Source organism: Rhinopithecus bieti, unplaced genomic scaffold (assembly GCF_001698545.2).
Source record: "Rhinopithecus bieti isolate Rb0 unplaced genomic scaffold, ASM169854v2 scaffold_15834, whole genome shotgun sequence".
NCBI classification, from domain to species: Eukaryota; Metazoa; Chordata; class Mammalia; order Primates; family Cercopithecidae; genus Rhinopithecus; species Rhinopithecus bieti.
The window spans coordinates 1,488,413-1,505,602 of NW_016808980.1; the positions used below are offsets into that span (position 1 = coordinate 1,488,413).

The 17,190-nt window shown below is 54.7% G+C and overlaps 1 protein-coding gene across 2 annotated transcripts in view; it reads right to left on the reverse strand.

Moving 5' to 3' along the window:
* RIPOR3 (RIPOR family member 3) overlaps positions 1 to 17,190 on the reverse strand; it is a 106,797-nt gene that overhangs the window by 38,019 nt on the left and 51,588 nt on the right. For both annotated transcript variants that reach the window (XM_017888140.1, XM_017888141.1), the window contains exon 2: positions 7,027 to 7,145. In XM_017888140.1, the coding sequence (XP_017743629.1) occupies positions 7,027 to 7,145 (119 nt within the window). The remainder of the gene's footprint in view (positions 1 to 7,026; positions 7,146 to 17,190) is intronic.

Here is a 17,190-nt window from a genome sequence, read left to right on the forward strand (position 1 = left end):
TATATTTTGTTTTTTTGAGACAAAATTTCACTCTGTCGACAGGCTGGAGTGCAGTGGCATGATCTCTGCTCACTGCAACCTCCGCCTCCCAGGTTCAAGCGATTGTCCTACCTCAGCCTCCCCAGTAGCTGGGATTAGAGGCATCTGCTACCACGCCCAGCAATTTTTGTTTTTTTTTTAAGTAGAGACGAAGTTTCACCTCGTTGGCCAGGCTGGTCTCGAACTCCTGACCTCAGGTGATCTGCCCGCCTTGGCCTCCCAAAGTACTGGGATTGTAGGCATTAGCCACCGCACCCGGCCATTTGTATATATTTAACGTTAATTGATGCTTTCCAAAGCCCAGAGGGGCTGTGCTCCCTCTTCCCCTTGCCCTCCCTGAGGCCCCATCACCCACCTTTTGAACCGGGCCCTCCGCAAGGTTGCCATCTCAAGGCTGGCAGAGATGGTCAGGGCTGCAGCCTTGGGGAAAGGCGGGTTTCTGACAGGTTAGAAACCCCGGCAGGCGGGCAGCAGGCAGTGGGGCAGGCAGTTTGGAGGTGGGGCTGCAGGAGCCCACTCATTCCCAGCTCCCACCTCCAGTCCCTAGCAGGTGTGCACCCTTGGCCTAGCCCTGCTTCCATCCACCTGGGGACCTTATACCCTCACTGCTGCAGCCATACCTGAATGCACCTGCTCCCGGGAAAGCTCTGAGCCCCGTGCTCCTTGTCTGAGGTTCAGCAGGACAAGCACAGTGGCCACTCTGAGGGCCCGCCCACCCGGGGAAGGTGATGCGCGTGCAGCCTCCAGATGGCCAAATCAGGCTGCATGTCTGGCCCAGGTGTCACAGAAGCCGGGGCAGGGAGAGCCTCTGGGGCCGGATGTTTCACCAGGTCTGGGAGGACTCAGTAAATATTAAACAGCCCCTGGCATGCCAGACAAGCTTCCAGACGGACACATGCAACCTGCTGGCCCCAGCCCTCACATGAGGTTGCTACAGCAGTCCTTCTGCCTGTTGTGGTTGGCAGAGGCCTTGGTACTCGGCTGTTGCAAGTGCAGGCTCTGGAGGCAGACAGGGCTGGGCTCAAGTCCTGCACCTGCCCCCAGCCTCCAGGTGGGGCCATTATAGGACTGACTGCACAGGCTTCAGGTGAAGACTCCATGCAACAAGGACATGAGCCAACCATTTGCCCAGGTGCTTGGTGGTGTTGGCTGCTCGGTGATGATGACAGGCATGCACTCGGCACTTGCCAAGTTCAAGCTCTGCTCTCGGCGCTTTTGTTTGTTTTTTTTTAACTGAGACGAGGTCTTGCTCTGTCTTCCAGGCTGGAATGCAGTGGCGTGATCCTGGCTCACTGCAGCCTCCGCCTCCTGGGCTCAAGTGAGCCTCTCCCCTCAGCCTCCCGAGTAGCTGTGACCACAGGCGTGCACCATTGCACTCAGCTAATTTTTTGTATTTTTGGTGGAGATGGGGTTTCACCATGTTGCCCAGGCTGATCTTGAATTCCTGAGCTCAAGTGATCTGCCCGCCTTGGCCTCCCAAAATGCTGGGATTGCAGGCGTGAGCCACCGCACCCGTCTGGCCTGCTCTTGGTACTTTACATGTATGGACCCATTCCTCCTGACAGCCTTTGAGGTCAGGCCCCCTGGTACAGTCCAGGAGATTGAACTTGTATCACTTGCCTCTGGCTCCAGAGTCTGTGTGCTTGACAGCATCACAGGCAGGGCTGGATATGAGCCGCCTCTTTCTCCAGCCTCCTGTCCTTGAAAATTCATGGCTGTTATTTCATTTTCACACCCACACTTCTTAGCCATCCCAACAGAGGAATTCCCAAGCTGAGGAGGATGTCCCAGTGGCTCCTGGCTCAGGGAGTACCTGCCTGACCGCCTGGGGGAGGGAGACCTGGCTGAGGAGGGGCAGGAAAGGGGGAAGAGCAGCCATGCCTGTCAACTGGGGCAGAATGGGACAGTGTCAGGGCCTGGCCCTCTCCTGCTTCATCCTCTCTGTTTATCCTCTTATCTCTCTATCCTCCCACCCCCCAGGTCCAGCTCTTGGGAAATGGCCTTATTATGTCAATCATTCACACCTTAGTATAAAATTTCCCCACCAGGTTACTTCCCCAAGTGAGCCATCTGACTGTGGAGTAAAAAGCCCTGTCTATAGTGAAAGGGGTTTCAAGGTGCCAGGGTGGGGGTCCAGGTGGGGGTGGGCACAGAGGGGCATCAGCCCACCCTCTCCACGCAGAGCCCCGCCCTCCTGGCAGGTTGTTTGCCTGGACAGTGTGGCTGCACTTCGGCCTGCTCGGGTTACCAGGGAACAAGGCCAGAAGGTGGGGCCTGAAACCCAATCATGCTCCAGCCCTGGCTCCAAGGGTCCAGACCCCAGGGAGCTCGACGGAGACAGGAAGTTAAAAATAGATGCACCGCTTCCCCGTTGGTGTGGGCAGCTTCTTCTCTGACCTCACACAAGGGGGCCACAGAGGCCGAGGCCAGGTGGGGGCTGCCCAGGGACCTCTGAACCAGCCCAGGCCCAGCATCCTCTGGAATCCCTGACAATCAGGTGGGGGACAGGAGGGGTCCGGGATACTTAGAGCCATTAGGGCTATCTTTCCTATACTAGGACTTAGACACCATGGGACCCTTGCTGACAGCCAGCGAGCCCTGGTGTCAAGGTGATGGATCACCTCTGTCCTCCTTCCTCCCAAAGAGCTGATCCCAGGCATCCAGGACGGGGCCAACAAGAGGCAGGGGCCCACCGTGGGGGCACTCTCTGGGCAGAGCTCCCCTCTAGGGCCTGAGGGGACATGTCCCATGGATATAGGACATTCAGAGGCCCCCACAGGCCTGGCAGGAGGAGAGCTGCAGGCAGGGCCAGTTGTGAAATTTGTGGAGTCTAGTGCGAAATAAAAATGCAAGGCTCTATTCAAAATGTATTAAGAATTTTGGGCTGGGCGCGGTGGCTCATGCCTGTAATCCCAGCACTTTGGGAGGCCAAGGAGGGTGGATCACCTGAAGTCAGGAGTTCGAGACCAGCCTGGCCAACATGGTGAAACCTCGTCTCTACTAAAAATACAAAATTAGCCGGGTGTGGTGGCACATGCCTGTGATCCCAGCTACTCGGGAGGCTGAGGCAGGAGAATTGCTTGAACCCAGGAAGTGGAGGTTGCAGAGGGCTGAGATTGCGCCATTGCACTCCAGCCTGGGCAACAAAAGCAAAACTCCGTTTCAAAAAAAAAAATTAGCCTGTGTGGTGGCCCATGCCTATAGTCCCAGCTACTCAGGAGGCTGAGGCAGGAGAATCGCTTGAACCTGGGAGGTGGAGGTTGCAGTGAGCCTAGATTGCACCACTGCATGCCTGGGCGACAGAGCAAGACTGTCTCAAAAAAAGAAAAAAAAATTATTAAGAATTTCTACTTGGGGCCGGGCACAGTGGCTGACACCTGTAATCCCAGCCCTTTGAGAGGCTGAGGTGGGCGGATCACCTGAGACCAGGAGTTCCAGACCAGACTGGCCAACATGGTGAAACCTAGTCTCTCTTAAAATACAAAAATTAGGCCAGGAGTGGTGGCTCACGCCTATAATCCCAGCATTTTGGGAGGCCAAGGCAGGTGGATCACCTGAGGTCAGGAGTTTAAGACCAGCCTGACCAATATGGTGAAACCTTGTCTCTACTAAAAATACAAAAAAAAAAAAAAATGAACCAGCATGGTGGCGCACACCTGTAATCCTAGCTACTCAGGAGGCTGATACAGGAGAATTGCTTGAACCCAGGAGGCGGAGGTTACAGTGAGCCAAGATCATGCCACTGCACTCCAGCCTGGGCAACAGAGCGGGACTCTGCCTCAAAAGAAAAAAAAATACAAAAATTAGCCAGGCATGGTGGTGTGTAGTCCTCCGGCTACTCAGGGGGCTGAGGCAGGAGAATCGCTTGAACCTGGGAGGCAGAGGTTGCAGTGAGCCAAGATTGCGCCATTGCACTCCAGCCTGGGTGACAGAGAGAAACTATCTCAAGAAAAAAAAAAAAAAATTTGGGAGACTGGGGTGGGAGGATCGCTTGAACGAAGGAGGTCAAGGTTGCAGTAAATCGAGATCGCACCACTGCACTACAACCTGGGTGACAGAGTGAGACCCACAAAAAATACTTTCTAGAGCACAGCAGCAGAGCATCCAATCACAGTACAGAGCGCGGGCTGCCTGCTCATGAAGCTGCCTTTGGCTACAGGGTCTGCAGACCCTACCGCTTCTTCCAGCACACACAGGGGTCCCTACAGTGCTTCAGTGGACCAGCCTCACTCCGGGGCACACAGCTTGGAGAGGGTCACCTGGGCTGGATGGCCCCCTAGCTAGGTAATCCGCACAGCTGACTTTCCCAGCCTTGATTACAGACCCCTACAAGAAAGTGGGGGCCTCTGATAAAGCCCAGGAAGAGGCAGCTCAGAAATGGTTAAGTCGAGAAACAGCATCATTTCCTGGCTGGTTTATACTTCACCTCCTCTCCGCAGCACTTATGGAGTGCCTACTGTGTGCCTTTCTCAGGCAGCACCCCCACGCTTTCTGCCCTCTGAGGCTTGGAGTCGGGGCACCGAGCACTAACCGCTCTGAAGCCTTGGCCGAATTTTTTCTTGTCTTGGGGCTTCAGCTTAAACCCTTCCCAGGCTCCCCTCCACTGAGAATGTGTCTCAGCTCCTCACTGCAGCCCACGAGACCCTGCAGGGTCCTCCTCCCTCCCTGACTGCTGTCATGCATGCCAGCCACACACCTGCTTTCTGTCCCTTAAAAGCTCATTCCCACCCAGGACATCTGCACTCGCCACTGCCTCCGCCTGCTGAAGGCTTCCCGGCCCACCCCCATCTGCATACACGCAGATCCACTTCTTCTGTCCCTTCCTGCCTCTGCTCCCCATGCCCCTGCCTCATTAGGCTCTCCCAGGAGACCCTGGCTGCCCTCCCCCACCCCGGCTTCAGTTCCCTCACAGCACTGCCACCAGCTGGATCTGTCTCAATTATCATTGGCTTATTGTTTGCTGCCATCAACTCCCAGGATGATAGGGCCTGGGTCTGTCCCCAGAGCCCAGGACAGGGCCTAAGTAGGTGCTCCATGAATATCTGCTGCGTGAACCGGGATTCCTAAGGTGCTTTCAGCTGGGACACTCCAGTATCTTAACCCTGGGGTCCCGGCACCCATGGGAAGGGAGCCCCCAGGGAAAGGTTAGTGAGCTGGGTGGGCTGACCTCAGCAGGGTGGAGGTGGGGTTCTATCCCAGCAGCAAACATCCCTGGGAAAGAGCTCAGGGAGCACACACAGGAGGGACCTGGCCTGGTCTGGGGATGGAGGATCTCCCCCAGGACCTAGCAGGAAGTCAATGCCTGCAGGTGATTCAGCAGGAACTGGAGGTGGAGGAGTGGGGTGGGAGCTGCAGGAGGAGGGCATGTGTGTGTGCTGAGGCCCTGAGGCTGGGAGGGGAGGGAGGCAAGCTGCTGGGACCAGGTCCCAGGGGCCTCTAGGCCAGGAGGGCACTGGATTTATTCTAAGCAGTATGGGAATCTGCAGGGTTTCAAGTCGGGGAAGAGCATGGTGGGATTTGGGATTTGGTTGTTGACTGACTAACTGACCTACTGGGTTCTGCACTCTGCTCTGGCTGGGGACCCCCACCTGTCCACCCCATTGGCTCCGACAGACAGGTTTGGCCCCCCTCAGGATATCGGAAAACTGCCCCAGTCCTCAGGCCTGCCCGCTCGTAAACGGTTCCCTGAGGGCTTGCACAGTGCCTGGCATGAGGCCCTGGAGCCAGGGGGCAGCAGGCCTGAGCTTATCAGGCTGTGGCCTCCGGGAGCAGAAACAACCTTCCGCCCAGGGACTTAGTACCTAAAGCCGGAGGAGACACAGGACGGGGCAGCAGGCAGGGCCTGGCCCGGCCAGCATCCCCCGGGAACTCGGCCACAGGGTCAATGCTGTCCCTCAGGCCCATCTGTGCCAAGCCTGCTCCCTCATCTGATAACCCCCCACAGCACCGGCCACATAGGTTGCTGGCCCTGCCTCCCTCCTGGTTCCTTCCTGACAGCCCCAGGAGCAGGGCGCACCCACAATTCCCACTGTTCAGATGAAGACAACAAGGCTGGAGAGGTGAGGTCACTTGCCCCAGGTCACAGAGCCAGAAGAGGTGGCCCCATTGCCTAGTCTTTCAGACAGGAAGAACATTCCTTCCCAACCCTGCCCTTAGGAGACCCAGCCCTGCGCCAGTTTTGCTCTGTGACCTTGGGTCAGTGGCTCCACCTATCTGAGCCTCTGGTTTTTTGGTTTTTGTTTTTTGGTGTTTTTGTGGGTTTTTTGAGATGGCATCTTGCTCTGTCACCCAGGCTGGAGTGCGGTGGTGCGATCTCAGTTCACTGCAACCTCCGCCTCCCAGGTTCAAGTGATCCTCCCACCTCAGCTTTCCAAGTAGCTGGGATTACAGGCACGTGCCACCACACCCAACTAATTTTTGCATTTTTAGTAGAGACGGGGCTTCACCATGTTGGCCAGGGTGGCCTCAAACTTCTGACCTCAAGTGATCCGCCCGCCTCAGACTCCCATAGTGCCGGGATTACAGGCGTGAGCCACCACGCCCAACCTGACTTTTTGGTTTTTCAAAAAAATGTTTGTAGAGATGGGGTTGTGCTATGTTGCCCAGGCTGGTCTCAAGTTCCTGGGCTCAAGTGATCCTCCTGCCTCCGCCTCCCAAAGTGCTGGGATTATAGGCGTGAGTCACTGTGCCTAGCCAGAGCCTCAGTTTTTTTTATCTGCCAAGTGGACCTGCTAAGCTCAGGCAGATCAACTTCTGGAGCATTTGAAATGATAACCGTTCAGGTCTCAAGGGAATGATAGGTTTATCTCAACACCAAGATACTCTGTTTCTCTCAATCTCTCTCTGTCTCTCAATCTCTCTCTCTCTCTCTCTCTGCAAGGCTGCCTGAGAGTGAGCCTTCGGGTCTCTGGCAGCAGGAGGAGGATGTCCCTGCCCATTAACAAGCCCCGCCCCTGCACCCCGACACAGGACACGGGCGGAACTTACGCAATCCTCCGGCTCTGTGTGCTGCTGAAGCCCGCGAAGGAGGCACTCCGGCCCACGAGCCCCACAGCCCCTGTGTCCCCAGGGGACAGGAACCGCAACCTCACTGACATGATGGTCACCTGCAAGGAGAGGACAGGAGAGTCAGCCCGGTACCACCATCCAGCGAGTGCTGTCCGCAGGTCAGCCACCTTCCACCACCACCTACAGACCTCACTACGGCCCCAGAGTGTTGTGGGGGCTGGTACTGTGCCTGGCTCACAGGTCAGCAAGCTGAGGTCCCATAAGGGTAGGGGACCTGATGGGGGACGGTGATGGGAACAGAATTCGAACCCAGGTGTCTGTACTCTGCACTCTGTGCTCAGGTCCCCAGTGCTGGGCAATGCTGCCTCCCAGAGCAGGAGGATGGCACCTCCTGAACACAGCCCTCTCACCCCCACAGATACTCCTCCCCCCTCCTCCAGCCCTCCCTGAGCACCTAACACAGGTGAACTCTGCAAGGCAGGCCAAGTCCCCCTATCCTCAAGGGCCAAACAGTGATGATACAGTCTGTGTTGGAGTGATGGGGGTCCCCAGAAGGCATCTGACCCAGCTGTGAAGAGGCGCCCAAGAGGTGAGGAGGAAGGCTGAGGTGGGGTCAAGCGGAAGGGTGTCCAAGGCCGAGGGAACAGCCTGAGCAAAGGCCAGGATGCATGAGGGGCCTTGGTGTCATCCAGAAACAGCAAGAAGCTCAGTGGGCTAAAGATGAGGTCAGAGAGGCCGGCAGGGCTCGGGTCCCAAGGGGCCTTGGTAGCCCCAAGGAGGGGCTTGGCCTTACAATGGGGCAAGGGTGACTGGGAGCCATGGGAGGGCTTTGAGCAGGGGGTGGAAAAGCCCAATTCACATGAAGCCAGGCTGCTGGCGTCAAGGGCTGATTCCACCCCAATCCATTGCCCCGTCTCCGACCTGCCCTGCAATGGGGTCAACCCCAAGCCCTGGCCATCTTCTCTTTATTCCAAACCATCTCTAGATTGGGAAAATGCCACCCTATCCCTTGGGAATGTAGGTCAGCGTCTTCCAGCACGGGCAACTGGAAAGTTCTCCTTCATATCTAACCTAAATCTCAGCTGCTATAGTTTCATACTTTGCTCCTTTGCCAGGGTGGTGTCAATCCAAGGATTCCAGGGACCCCACTGCCCAGATGAAACCTATGAAAAAGCTCCAGTCCACCTAGGCCCTCATCTTCCTGCACGATGAGACCCCCATGTTCCAACATCTCTTTCCCCAGGGGCCAAGTCCACCCTGCCACACCTCTGCTCACTTGGGGGCCTCTGCCTGGTAAAACTTCCTCTATCGAGCCACATCCTCCCAGCATCTACTACTGCATCTCCTGGCAGATCTGTGCAGCCTCCACAAGCCTCCTCCCATATATCCCCCACCCCACAGCTCCACATGTGCTGTACACAGGAAAGCTTGGCAACGAAGAAGGTGGACCTGAGCTCAAATCCCAGCTGTGCCACTCAGGCTCTGGGCCTCAGTGATCACAACAGTAAAATGGGAATTCAGAAAGGACCTCCCATGGAGACTGCTGGAAGGACCAAGGAGAGCACGTCCTGAGAGCCCACAGTGTGCACGAGACACGTCAGAAGGGCTGGCTCTCTGTGCAATTGGCTAAGACCCCAGCCCTGCAGGTGAGCCAGGTGACCCAGATGAGCCAGATGACTCAGGGAGAGCCAAGTGAGAAGTGAGCAGCTTCTAGCCCTGATGGAGGAAGGTGGCAAGCATTTGCTGACCACTCGCTGTGTGGCAAGCCTGGTGCCCCGTGAGTGACTACGAATCCATGAACAGCTATGAACTCATGACTAGCAGTGTTGTGTACAGATGGAGAAGTTGAGGCATCATTCACCAAGTGCTCATTTCTCATTACTAAGCTGGCCCTGCACTAAATGCTTTATGTAAATTATGAAATCCACACAACCCTCTTAAGAGCAGGAGCTTTTGATGACCCAATTCCATAGATGAGGAAACTGAGGCTCAGAGAAGTGATGAGACTAGCCCAGGGGCCCCAGCAGGGCACCTGACCACTGGGTTTAGAACCTGAGGATGCCCGATGTCAGAGCTTGTCTTACCTGCAGTCAGGAGTGCCTTGCACTGGGGCCTTGCAACGCCCCCCCCCAATAAAGAGGTCTCCCACCATCCCCTCCTATGCTGTGCTGTGCTGAGCCAGCTTGTACCAGCTCACAAGAGTCAACTGGGCCAGGCACAGTGGCTCACACCTGTAATCTTAGCACTTTGGGAGGCCGAAGCAAGCAGATTGCCTGTGCTCAAGAGTTCAAGACCAGCCTGGGCTACGTGGTGAAACGCTGTCTACTAAAATACAAAAAATTAGCTGGGGGTGGTGGCAGGCGCCTGTAGTTCCAGCTACTCAGGAGACTGAGGTAGGAGAATCGCTTGAACTCGGGAGGTGGAGGTTGCAGTGAGCTAAGGTCATGCCACTGCACTCCAGCCTGGGCAACAGAACAGGACTCTAACTCAAAAACAAACAAACAAACAAACAAAAACAGTCCATTGTTAAATGTTCAGGAATTTTGTAAGCCTGTTGACATCATGTTGGTGGTTTGAAATCAGGCACAGTAAGAGTATTTACACCACAGAAAGTGGCAAGTTCTACAAGTTAGAGTTTCTGTCTGCTGCTTGTTAAACATTTATGAGCTCCTCACTGCTGTTGCCCCTATCAGCACCTGTGCATGGCCTGAGACGCTGCTCAAACTGCTTGATCCCCCCAGTCAAGCCAGACAAGAGAATAAGGACGGAGTAGGGAGGGATTCCCCAAGGTGTGTAGTTGGGACGTACTCTGGAGTCAGCCTGGGGACTGGAGCTGAAAGAGGTCTCCCCAGCCCCTCCCTCTGCACCTCCCCATCAGAAGCCTTCTGGGCCATTCCTGGAGCTTCACCTCAGTCACTCCACTTCAAGGTCAGAAAGAAGGACAATTGCTAAGCAGTTCCTCCCCATGCAATGCTCAAAACAAGCCCCAGGTCGTCCTGCTCAGTGTGAGAGACAGGAGGACAAAGGAGGGGAACTAAGGTTCGGAGCAGACCTGCAGAACCTGACAGCAGATTCATCACTCACAGCACTATGAGGTTCAGTGGCCCCATTTTTCTTATGAGGAAAGAAAGGCTCTGAGAGGTGAGAGGCAACTCAGGGACACACATATTTCTTTCTTTCTTTCTTTCTTTTTTTTTAAGACAGGGTCTGGCTCTATTGCCCAGACTGGAGTGCACTGGCACAATCTCAGCTCACTGCAACCTCCACCTGCTGGGCTCAAGTCATCCTCCCACATCAGTCTTTCAAGTGGCTGGAACTACAGGCACACCACACCCAGCTAATTTTTGTATTTATTGTAGAGACGGTTTCGCCATGTTGTCCAGGCTGTTCTTGAACTCTTGAGCTCAAGCGATCCACCCACCTCAACTCCCCAAAGTGCTGGGATTATAGCCGTGAGCCACCATGCCTGACCAGGACACACATTTTTCAAACTGAAGTCTGGCTCTTCCTTCTTCCACATGCCATCGCCACATGGATTGGCTTCCTGGCTAAACCCTCCTCATCTTTCAGCCCACGTGTCCCCTCCCCCAGGAAGCCTTCCTGGACACTTCCCCACTCCTAGCTGTGTCCGGTGTTTCCTCTGGACACCCCTGACTTCCTCTGTGAGAGTGGACTGTGAATGGTGACTTGTCTATCTCCCCATCCTAGACAGGGAGCTCCCTGCGGGCAGGGACCAGGTGCATGGAAGATTGATAACACATCTTTATTGAACCAGAAAACAATGAAGGAAAGGTTGACGCTGCTTCCCCTACTTCACCAGGCTGTGCAGCCCGAGAGGAAGGTGCTGGAATAATAACAGTAATAATAATAATAATAACCACTATGTGCTAGACTCTAAGGCAAAGATGGACAAATGTTTTCAGTAAAAAGCCAGATAGAAAGGCTGGGCGCAGTGGCTCACACCTGTAATCCCAGTACTTTGGGAGGCTGAGGTGGGTGGATCACCTGAGGTCAAGAATTCGAGATTAGCCTGGCCAACATGGTGAAACTCTACTAAAAACACAAAAACTAGCTGGGCGTGGTGGCACACGCCTGTAGTCCCAGCTACTCTGGAGGCTAAGGCAGGAGAATCGCTTGAATCCGGGAGGCAGAGGTTGCAGTGAGCCGAGATCGAGCCACTGCACTGCAGCCTGGACAACAGAGCAAGACTCCATCTCAAAACAAACAAATAAAAGCCACATAGTACATATTTTGGTTTTCAGGCCATACAGTTTTTGTCACAACTACTCAGTTCTAGTATTTTAGAGCAAAACCAGCTGCAGACATTATGTAAATGAATTATGCCATGGCTGTGTTTCAGTAAAACTTTATTTACAAAAGCTGCAGCAGCTGTTGAGGATGATGGGTGGCCCTGCCTCTGACCCTTGGGTAGCCAGCGCTGCTTGCTACCTGCTCTAAGGACTTAAAATCGTCATTTCATTCTCCAACACCATATGAGACAAGTACTATTATTATCCCCCATTTTGCAGATAAGGAAACCGAGGTTCATGCCAGGCATGGCGACTCACGCCTGTAATTCCAGGACTTTGAGAGGCTGAAGTGGGCGGATCACTTGAGCCCTGGAGTTCGAGACCAGCCTGGGTCTCCTAGTGAGAGCTGGTCCCTACAAAAAATACAAAAATTACCCGGGTGTGGTGGCATGCACCTGTAGTCCCAGCTACCGCGGGAGGCTGAGGTGGGAGGATCACTGGAGACTTCCCGGCAAGTCGAGGCTGCAGTGAGCTGAGACTGCACCACTGCACTCCAGCCTGGCTGACAGAGTGAGACCCTGTCTCAAAAGAAAGAAAGGAAAGAAGGAAAGAAGGAAAAGAAAAAGGAAAGGAAGAAAAGAAGGAAACCGAGGCTCAGAGAGGACGGAAATGAGCCCTCCAAGGTCACACAGGTAGGAAATGCCAGAGCTGGAAGTGGACCTGGGCGTGTGGACTCCAAAGCCTGGCCTCGGGACTAGGGTGCGCTTGCTCCCCGAGCTCTGCTGAGGACACGCCCCCCTCCCAGGAGCCAGACCTCCTCCAGGAGGGAAGAGGCTCCAGGATGGAAATAGGATTGGGAGGGGGACCTGCCAAGCTAGAAAGGTAGCCCTGGGTGGTGGCCGAGAAAAATCAAGCCCAACCTCTTTTGGCTTCAGGGTATTGCAGCCCCAGCCCCTGTGGGCCCCTTGGGGCCGGCGGACAGTGACGGTTCCCAGGCAGCTCAGCTGCGCCCCCTCCCGGCTGGGCCTAGTGGGGCTGATCCATGACGTTGACCTGGAGTCCAGCCAAGCTGTGTTTCTTGTGGTAAAAGAGACAGATATCCCCCTGGATGATTGGGGGTGCGATGGCCAGGCTGAGACCCAGAATCTCAGGAGCCTTCAGCGAACAGCTCCTGATAAGTCCAGTTTGTCACCTGCGACTAAGGGTGACATTCCTGATATTTAAGCACTCGCACAGCAGCAAGTGGAGGCTGGGTGCTGGAGCAGGGTCTTGAAGACCCTGTCCCCTCCCACTATGTGTCACCACGCCTGCTGGGGCTGGCATTAACCCTTTAGCTACCGGATTGTGGGCAGGTCTAGGAGGTCCCTGGGGAGGCATTGGAAAGAGAGGAGGGACGCTTGGGGGGCTTAAGGCAGCCCTGGGTAACCAGCACTCTGCAGGCATGAGAGACAGGGCAGAGACCCTGCTGGGCCCCAGGGCAGAGCAGGGAGGCACAGAGTCATGCAGTTCCCAAACCTTTGGTGGCAGACAGGACAGCCTCTTCCACTCCGTGTCCCTCGCTGCCTCTCTCTGGCCTGGCACTTAGAACTGATGCCGTTCAGACCTGGCTGGTGAATGTGGGGAGAGGAAGCCAGATGCTCCCAGACACTGGGGACTGTCCTGGACCTCCGTCCCCAAGGTGTGGCTGGAGGAAGCAGAGCCCACTCCCGCTAAATCTGTCCTGCTCACTGCTGGCCGAAGCTGCCCTGCGTCTCCTCCCCACTGCCAGCCAGAGGGAACCTGCAATTTCACCTCATTTAGAGGTAAAACATCTAAATTTAACGTCATGGGCTTTCGGGGCTGGGTGGCTTTTATGCCTGAGTCCCTCACTTAGGGCTCTTTTTTATCCACTCAAATGCCAGCCAGGGCTTAGTTTGCTTATAGGAGTTTCCAAAATAGCTCCTTTGGTTTCGCATGAAAGGAAATGGCAAAATAGCCCAGGAAGAGGAATGTGAGTTTACACAGAAGACAGACGGGCGCCCGAGGAGGCTTCTCTGGGAACCAGTTTGCCTGTACCAGAGGGGGCCCGAGAAAGTGTGGAGTCCGAGAGTCCAACTCGCTCATTTTACCGATGGCAAGACTAAGCCCAGGATGGTCACACAACTTGCCTGGACCACCCAAAGGCAACTGGAAAAGCCAGAAGGACCCAAACTCCTCCTCCCTGCCAAAGCACGGGCCTCAGCTGGAGCCCCCCTCCAGCCTTTGCCCTGGCTGTGCCCTCTGCCTGGCACACCCCTCCCTTCCCCCAGGTCTTCCATATCGCTCTCTCCCAGCCTGCAGGCCTCACAACCAAGGCCACCTCCTCAGAGAGGTCCTCACTGACCCCCTTGGCTAATGTGGCCTTGCCCCCCACCCATATTCTTCAAAGAACTCACAGTTCTGACTGTCTTATTCATCAGTTAATCAAGTATCCTTCTCAAGAATCTTAGCTCCTGGGGGCAGGGAGTTTTTCTGTCTTTTTTAAAAAAATTTTGGGGCCAGGCAGACGCCTGTAATTATGGGCTCATGCCTGTAATCCCAGCACTTTGGGATGCTGAGGCGGGTGGAACACCTGAGGTCAGGAGTTCGAGATTAGCCTGGTCAACATGGTGAAACCCTGTTTGTACTAAAAATACAAAAATTAGCCGGGTGTGGTGGCGGGCTCCTATAATCCCGGCTACTCAGGAGGCTGAAGCAGGATAATCGCTTGAACCCCGGAGGTAGAGGTTGCAGTGAGCTGAGATCACACCATGGCACTCCAGCCTGGGCAGCCAAGTAAGATTTCGTCTCAAAAAAAAAAAGAAAGAAAGAAAGAAAGAAAAAAAGAAAATTTAAAGATATATATATATATATATTTTATAGAGATGGGTCTTGCTATGTCGCCCAGGCTGGTCTCAAACTCCTGGCTTCAAGCGATCCACATGGTGTGAGCCACCATGCCCGGCCTGCTTGTTTTTAAAGAAGGTATTTAAATGAAAAGAGACAAATTTAAAGGGCCCTTGGTTTAAATAGAGCAGGTTGGAACCACCCTCACGGCAGCCCATGGTCCTGGCTCTGCCATCCTCCAGAACCATGTGGAGCCAGGAGGGGACACCCAAGGTGTCTCTGTGCAGAGGACAGCGGCCTGATGGACAGAGAGATGATGAGTGCCCTGATTTCTGATTTAGGAGAAGAACAAGCAACTCCTTGGGAAGCCCCAGTGTCCCCTGCGGTCCACTGTCCCAGGACTGCAGGCAAAGGGACGCCTCCTGCCTGCAGACCAGTCAACAGCAGGTACAGGAGTGAGGACCGGGGTCCAGGGAGGCCGCTTCCCTCTGTCTATCAGTCTGCAGCCCTGGGTCCCAGCCCACTCCACTGGCGTTTCCCCAGATAAAGATGACTCATGAATTTCTGTGAATTATCCAGAGAGCGTTTTAATTCAAATGGCCCCATCACTGCCCCGTCACCACTCCCACCAGCCATGCCAGGGGTCAGCCAGGAGTCACCTTGAAGACAAAGTCTCTCTTTGGGAGAGAAGCCTCTTGAGGCCACTGTGGGGGTGGCTGTGTATCGGGGTGCCAGGTGGGAAGGCAGCTGGGGCCTGCACAGGCTGGGGAAGAGAGCACGGGGCGTGGGGGGTGAAGGCAGATAAAGATGGGGTCGTGGGAGGGAGCTGGGGAAGCTGGGCCTCCAAGAAGCACAGGCTGACTTGGGGGTCCCATCTCAAATGCACCCCACCCTGGTCTCCAGCTGTAGGAGCAGTGATAAGGATGGGGACAGGCAGGAGGGACTGAGATGAGGTGAGAGCAATTGGGGACTGCAGACAGACCCCTGACACTGAGGGAGTGAGGTGACCTGGTGGTCGCTGTTCCAGGCCCAGCAATTTTGTTTGACTATCAAAAACCGGAAACAGGCCGAGTGTGGTGGCTCATGCCTGTAATCCCAGCACTTTGGGAGGCCGAGGTGGGTGGATAACTTGAGGTCAGGAGTTTGAGACCAGCCTGGTCAACATGTTGAAACCGGATCTCTACTAAAAACACAGAAATTAGCCAGGCGTGGTGGCACATGCCTGTAATCCCAGCTACTCGGGAAGCTGAGACAGGAGAATTGCTTGAACCCAGGAGGCAGAGGTTGCAGTGAGCCAAGATCACACCACTGCACTCCAGCCTGGGTGACAGAGCGAGACTCCAACACACACACGCAAACAAACCCTGAAAACAGCAATAATGCCAGTGGTACCCAACACGGCTATAGGACTTGTGCAGTGCCAGGCATTGCTCAAAGAATTCACTTACTGAATTCCTGGTACCCAGGAAGTCTGGCCTCGAGCCTGTGCTCTGCACCCGCTGAGCAGACCCCGTCTTTCTAAAACCCCAGACACTGGACTGGACACACAGCCTCTCACTCACCCCCACAGCTCCCCTGGTGTGGGGCACTGTTACCATTGTATAGACAAGGAGACTGAGGCTCATCGAGATGGAGCCACCTGAAGTGGCAAGTTGGTAGCATTGTGCCTCCAATGACTCACCTAAAACGCCTGCATAAAGAGCCAGGTGCAGTGGCACTCACCTGTAGTCCTAGCTACCTGGGAGGCTGAGGCAGGAGGAACACTTGAGCCCAGGAATTTGAGGCCAGCTTGGGCAACACAGTGAGCCAAAAATAAATAAATACAATACAGGTAAAGTGTAAAGTGCTTGTGTATAGGCAGTGTGGTGCAGGTGCGTGTACGCCTGACCTAGATCCCATGAGTGACTAAGGGATATGCAGTGCGAGGCTCTCCAATCAGAAGCCCTCACTCTAGAATTGGTTATGGGAGGGTCCCTGGACCTTGGCATGTAATGCTTTGCTGTGGAGGCTGTCCTGTGTGTTCAGCAGTGTCCCCACACCAGGAGCACAGCCTGTGACAGCCTGGCACATCTCCAGACACTGCCACACGTCCCTGTGCTAAAGGCATCTCTTCGGATCTGGGCTGGAGCGTTCATTGACCCATATGGTGGCTTAGGCATAATTTTCCATGGGCGAAATGAGTAGGTATTGAAGACACTATGGTATTTGGTTGGCTACAGTATTGTGCAGGCACCTTCCCCTCACACAAACAGGTGTGGGTCTCTGGCAGAACACATAGCCTGACACCTATGGAGGGGGCCTGGGTCTGCAGCTCCCACAGGGCCTCTGCCACTCCAGCCATGACACACACACATGCTGTCACCAGCCTAGGATGTGGACAAAGTCTGTAGGTCTGAGACCAAGGACATGAGCTTGGAGGAGCTGGCTGGATGCCTCAGACCTTTGGGGCCCCTTTGCCAGAGCAGAGCTGAGACCTGCCTGAGACCTGCCTTCATTGCAACCCTGGCCTTGCAGCACTGCTGCGTGGGAGGAGAGACCGGGTGAAGGGCTATCTCCCCTTTCCATCCGAAAATAAACAAACGAAAAATGCCTGAGTGTGATGAACACACGCACTGGTCAGGCTCAGCTCCACGCTGGGAGGGTGTAGATTCAAACCCAGGTGGGCTGAACTCCGAAGCGCACCTCGGCCAACCACTGGTCACTGGAGTGAACCGCCCCCAACCCTCTGTCATCTCAGGGACAAAACCCTGCCCTCCTCCACAGGGCTGGACAGCAGAGCCGCTTCCCTCTACAAAACAGTCAGAAAAACAAAGAAAGACTTCCAGGCCTGCCGCTGCCTGGGAGAATCATGAGGTTCCTTTCTGGAGCGACCTCTCCATAAGACGCACAGGCCATGCATGGGCCCATGAACATGTGAATTACTTCTAGGATCAGAAGACAAAAAATGATTCTTTAGGTCAAAGAAAATGTGTTATTATATAATAGTAATGTATTCATTGTTACACCAACTTGTAATATGCACTTCTCCTTTTTTTTTTTTTTTTTTTTT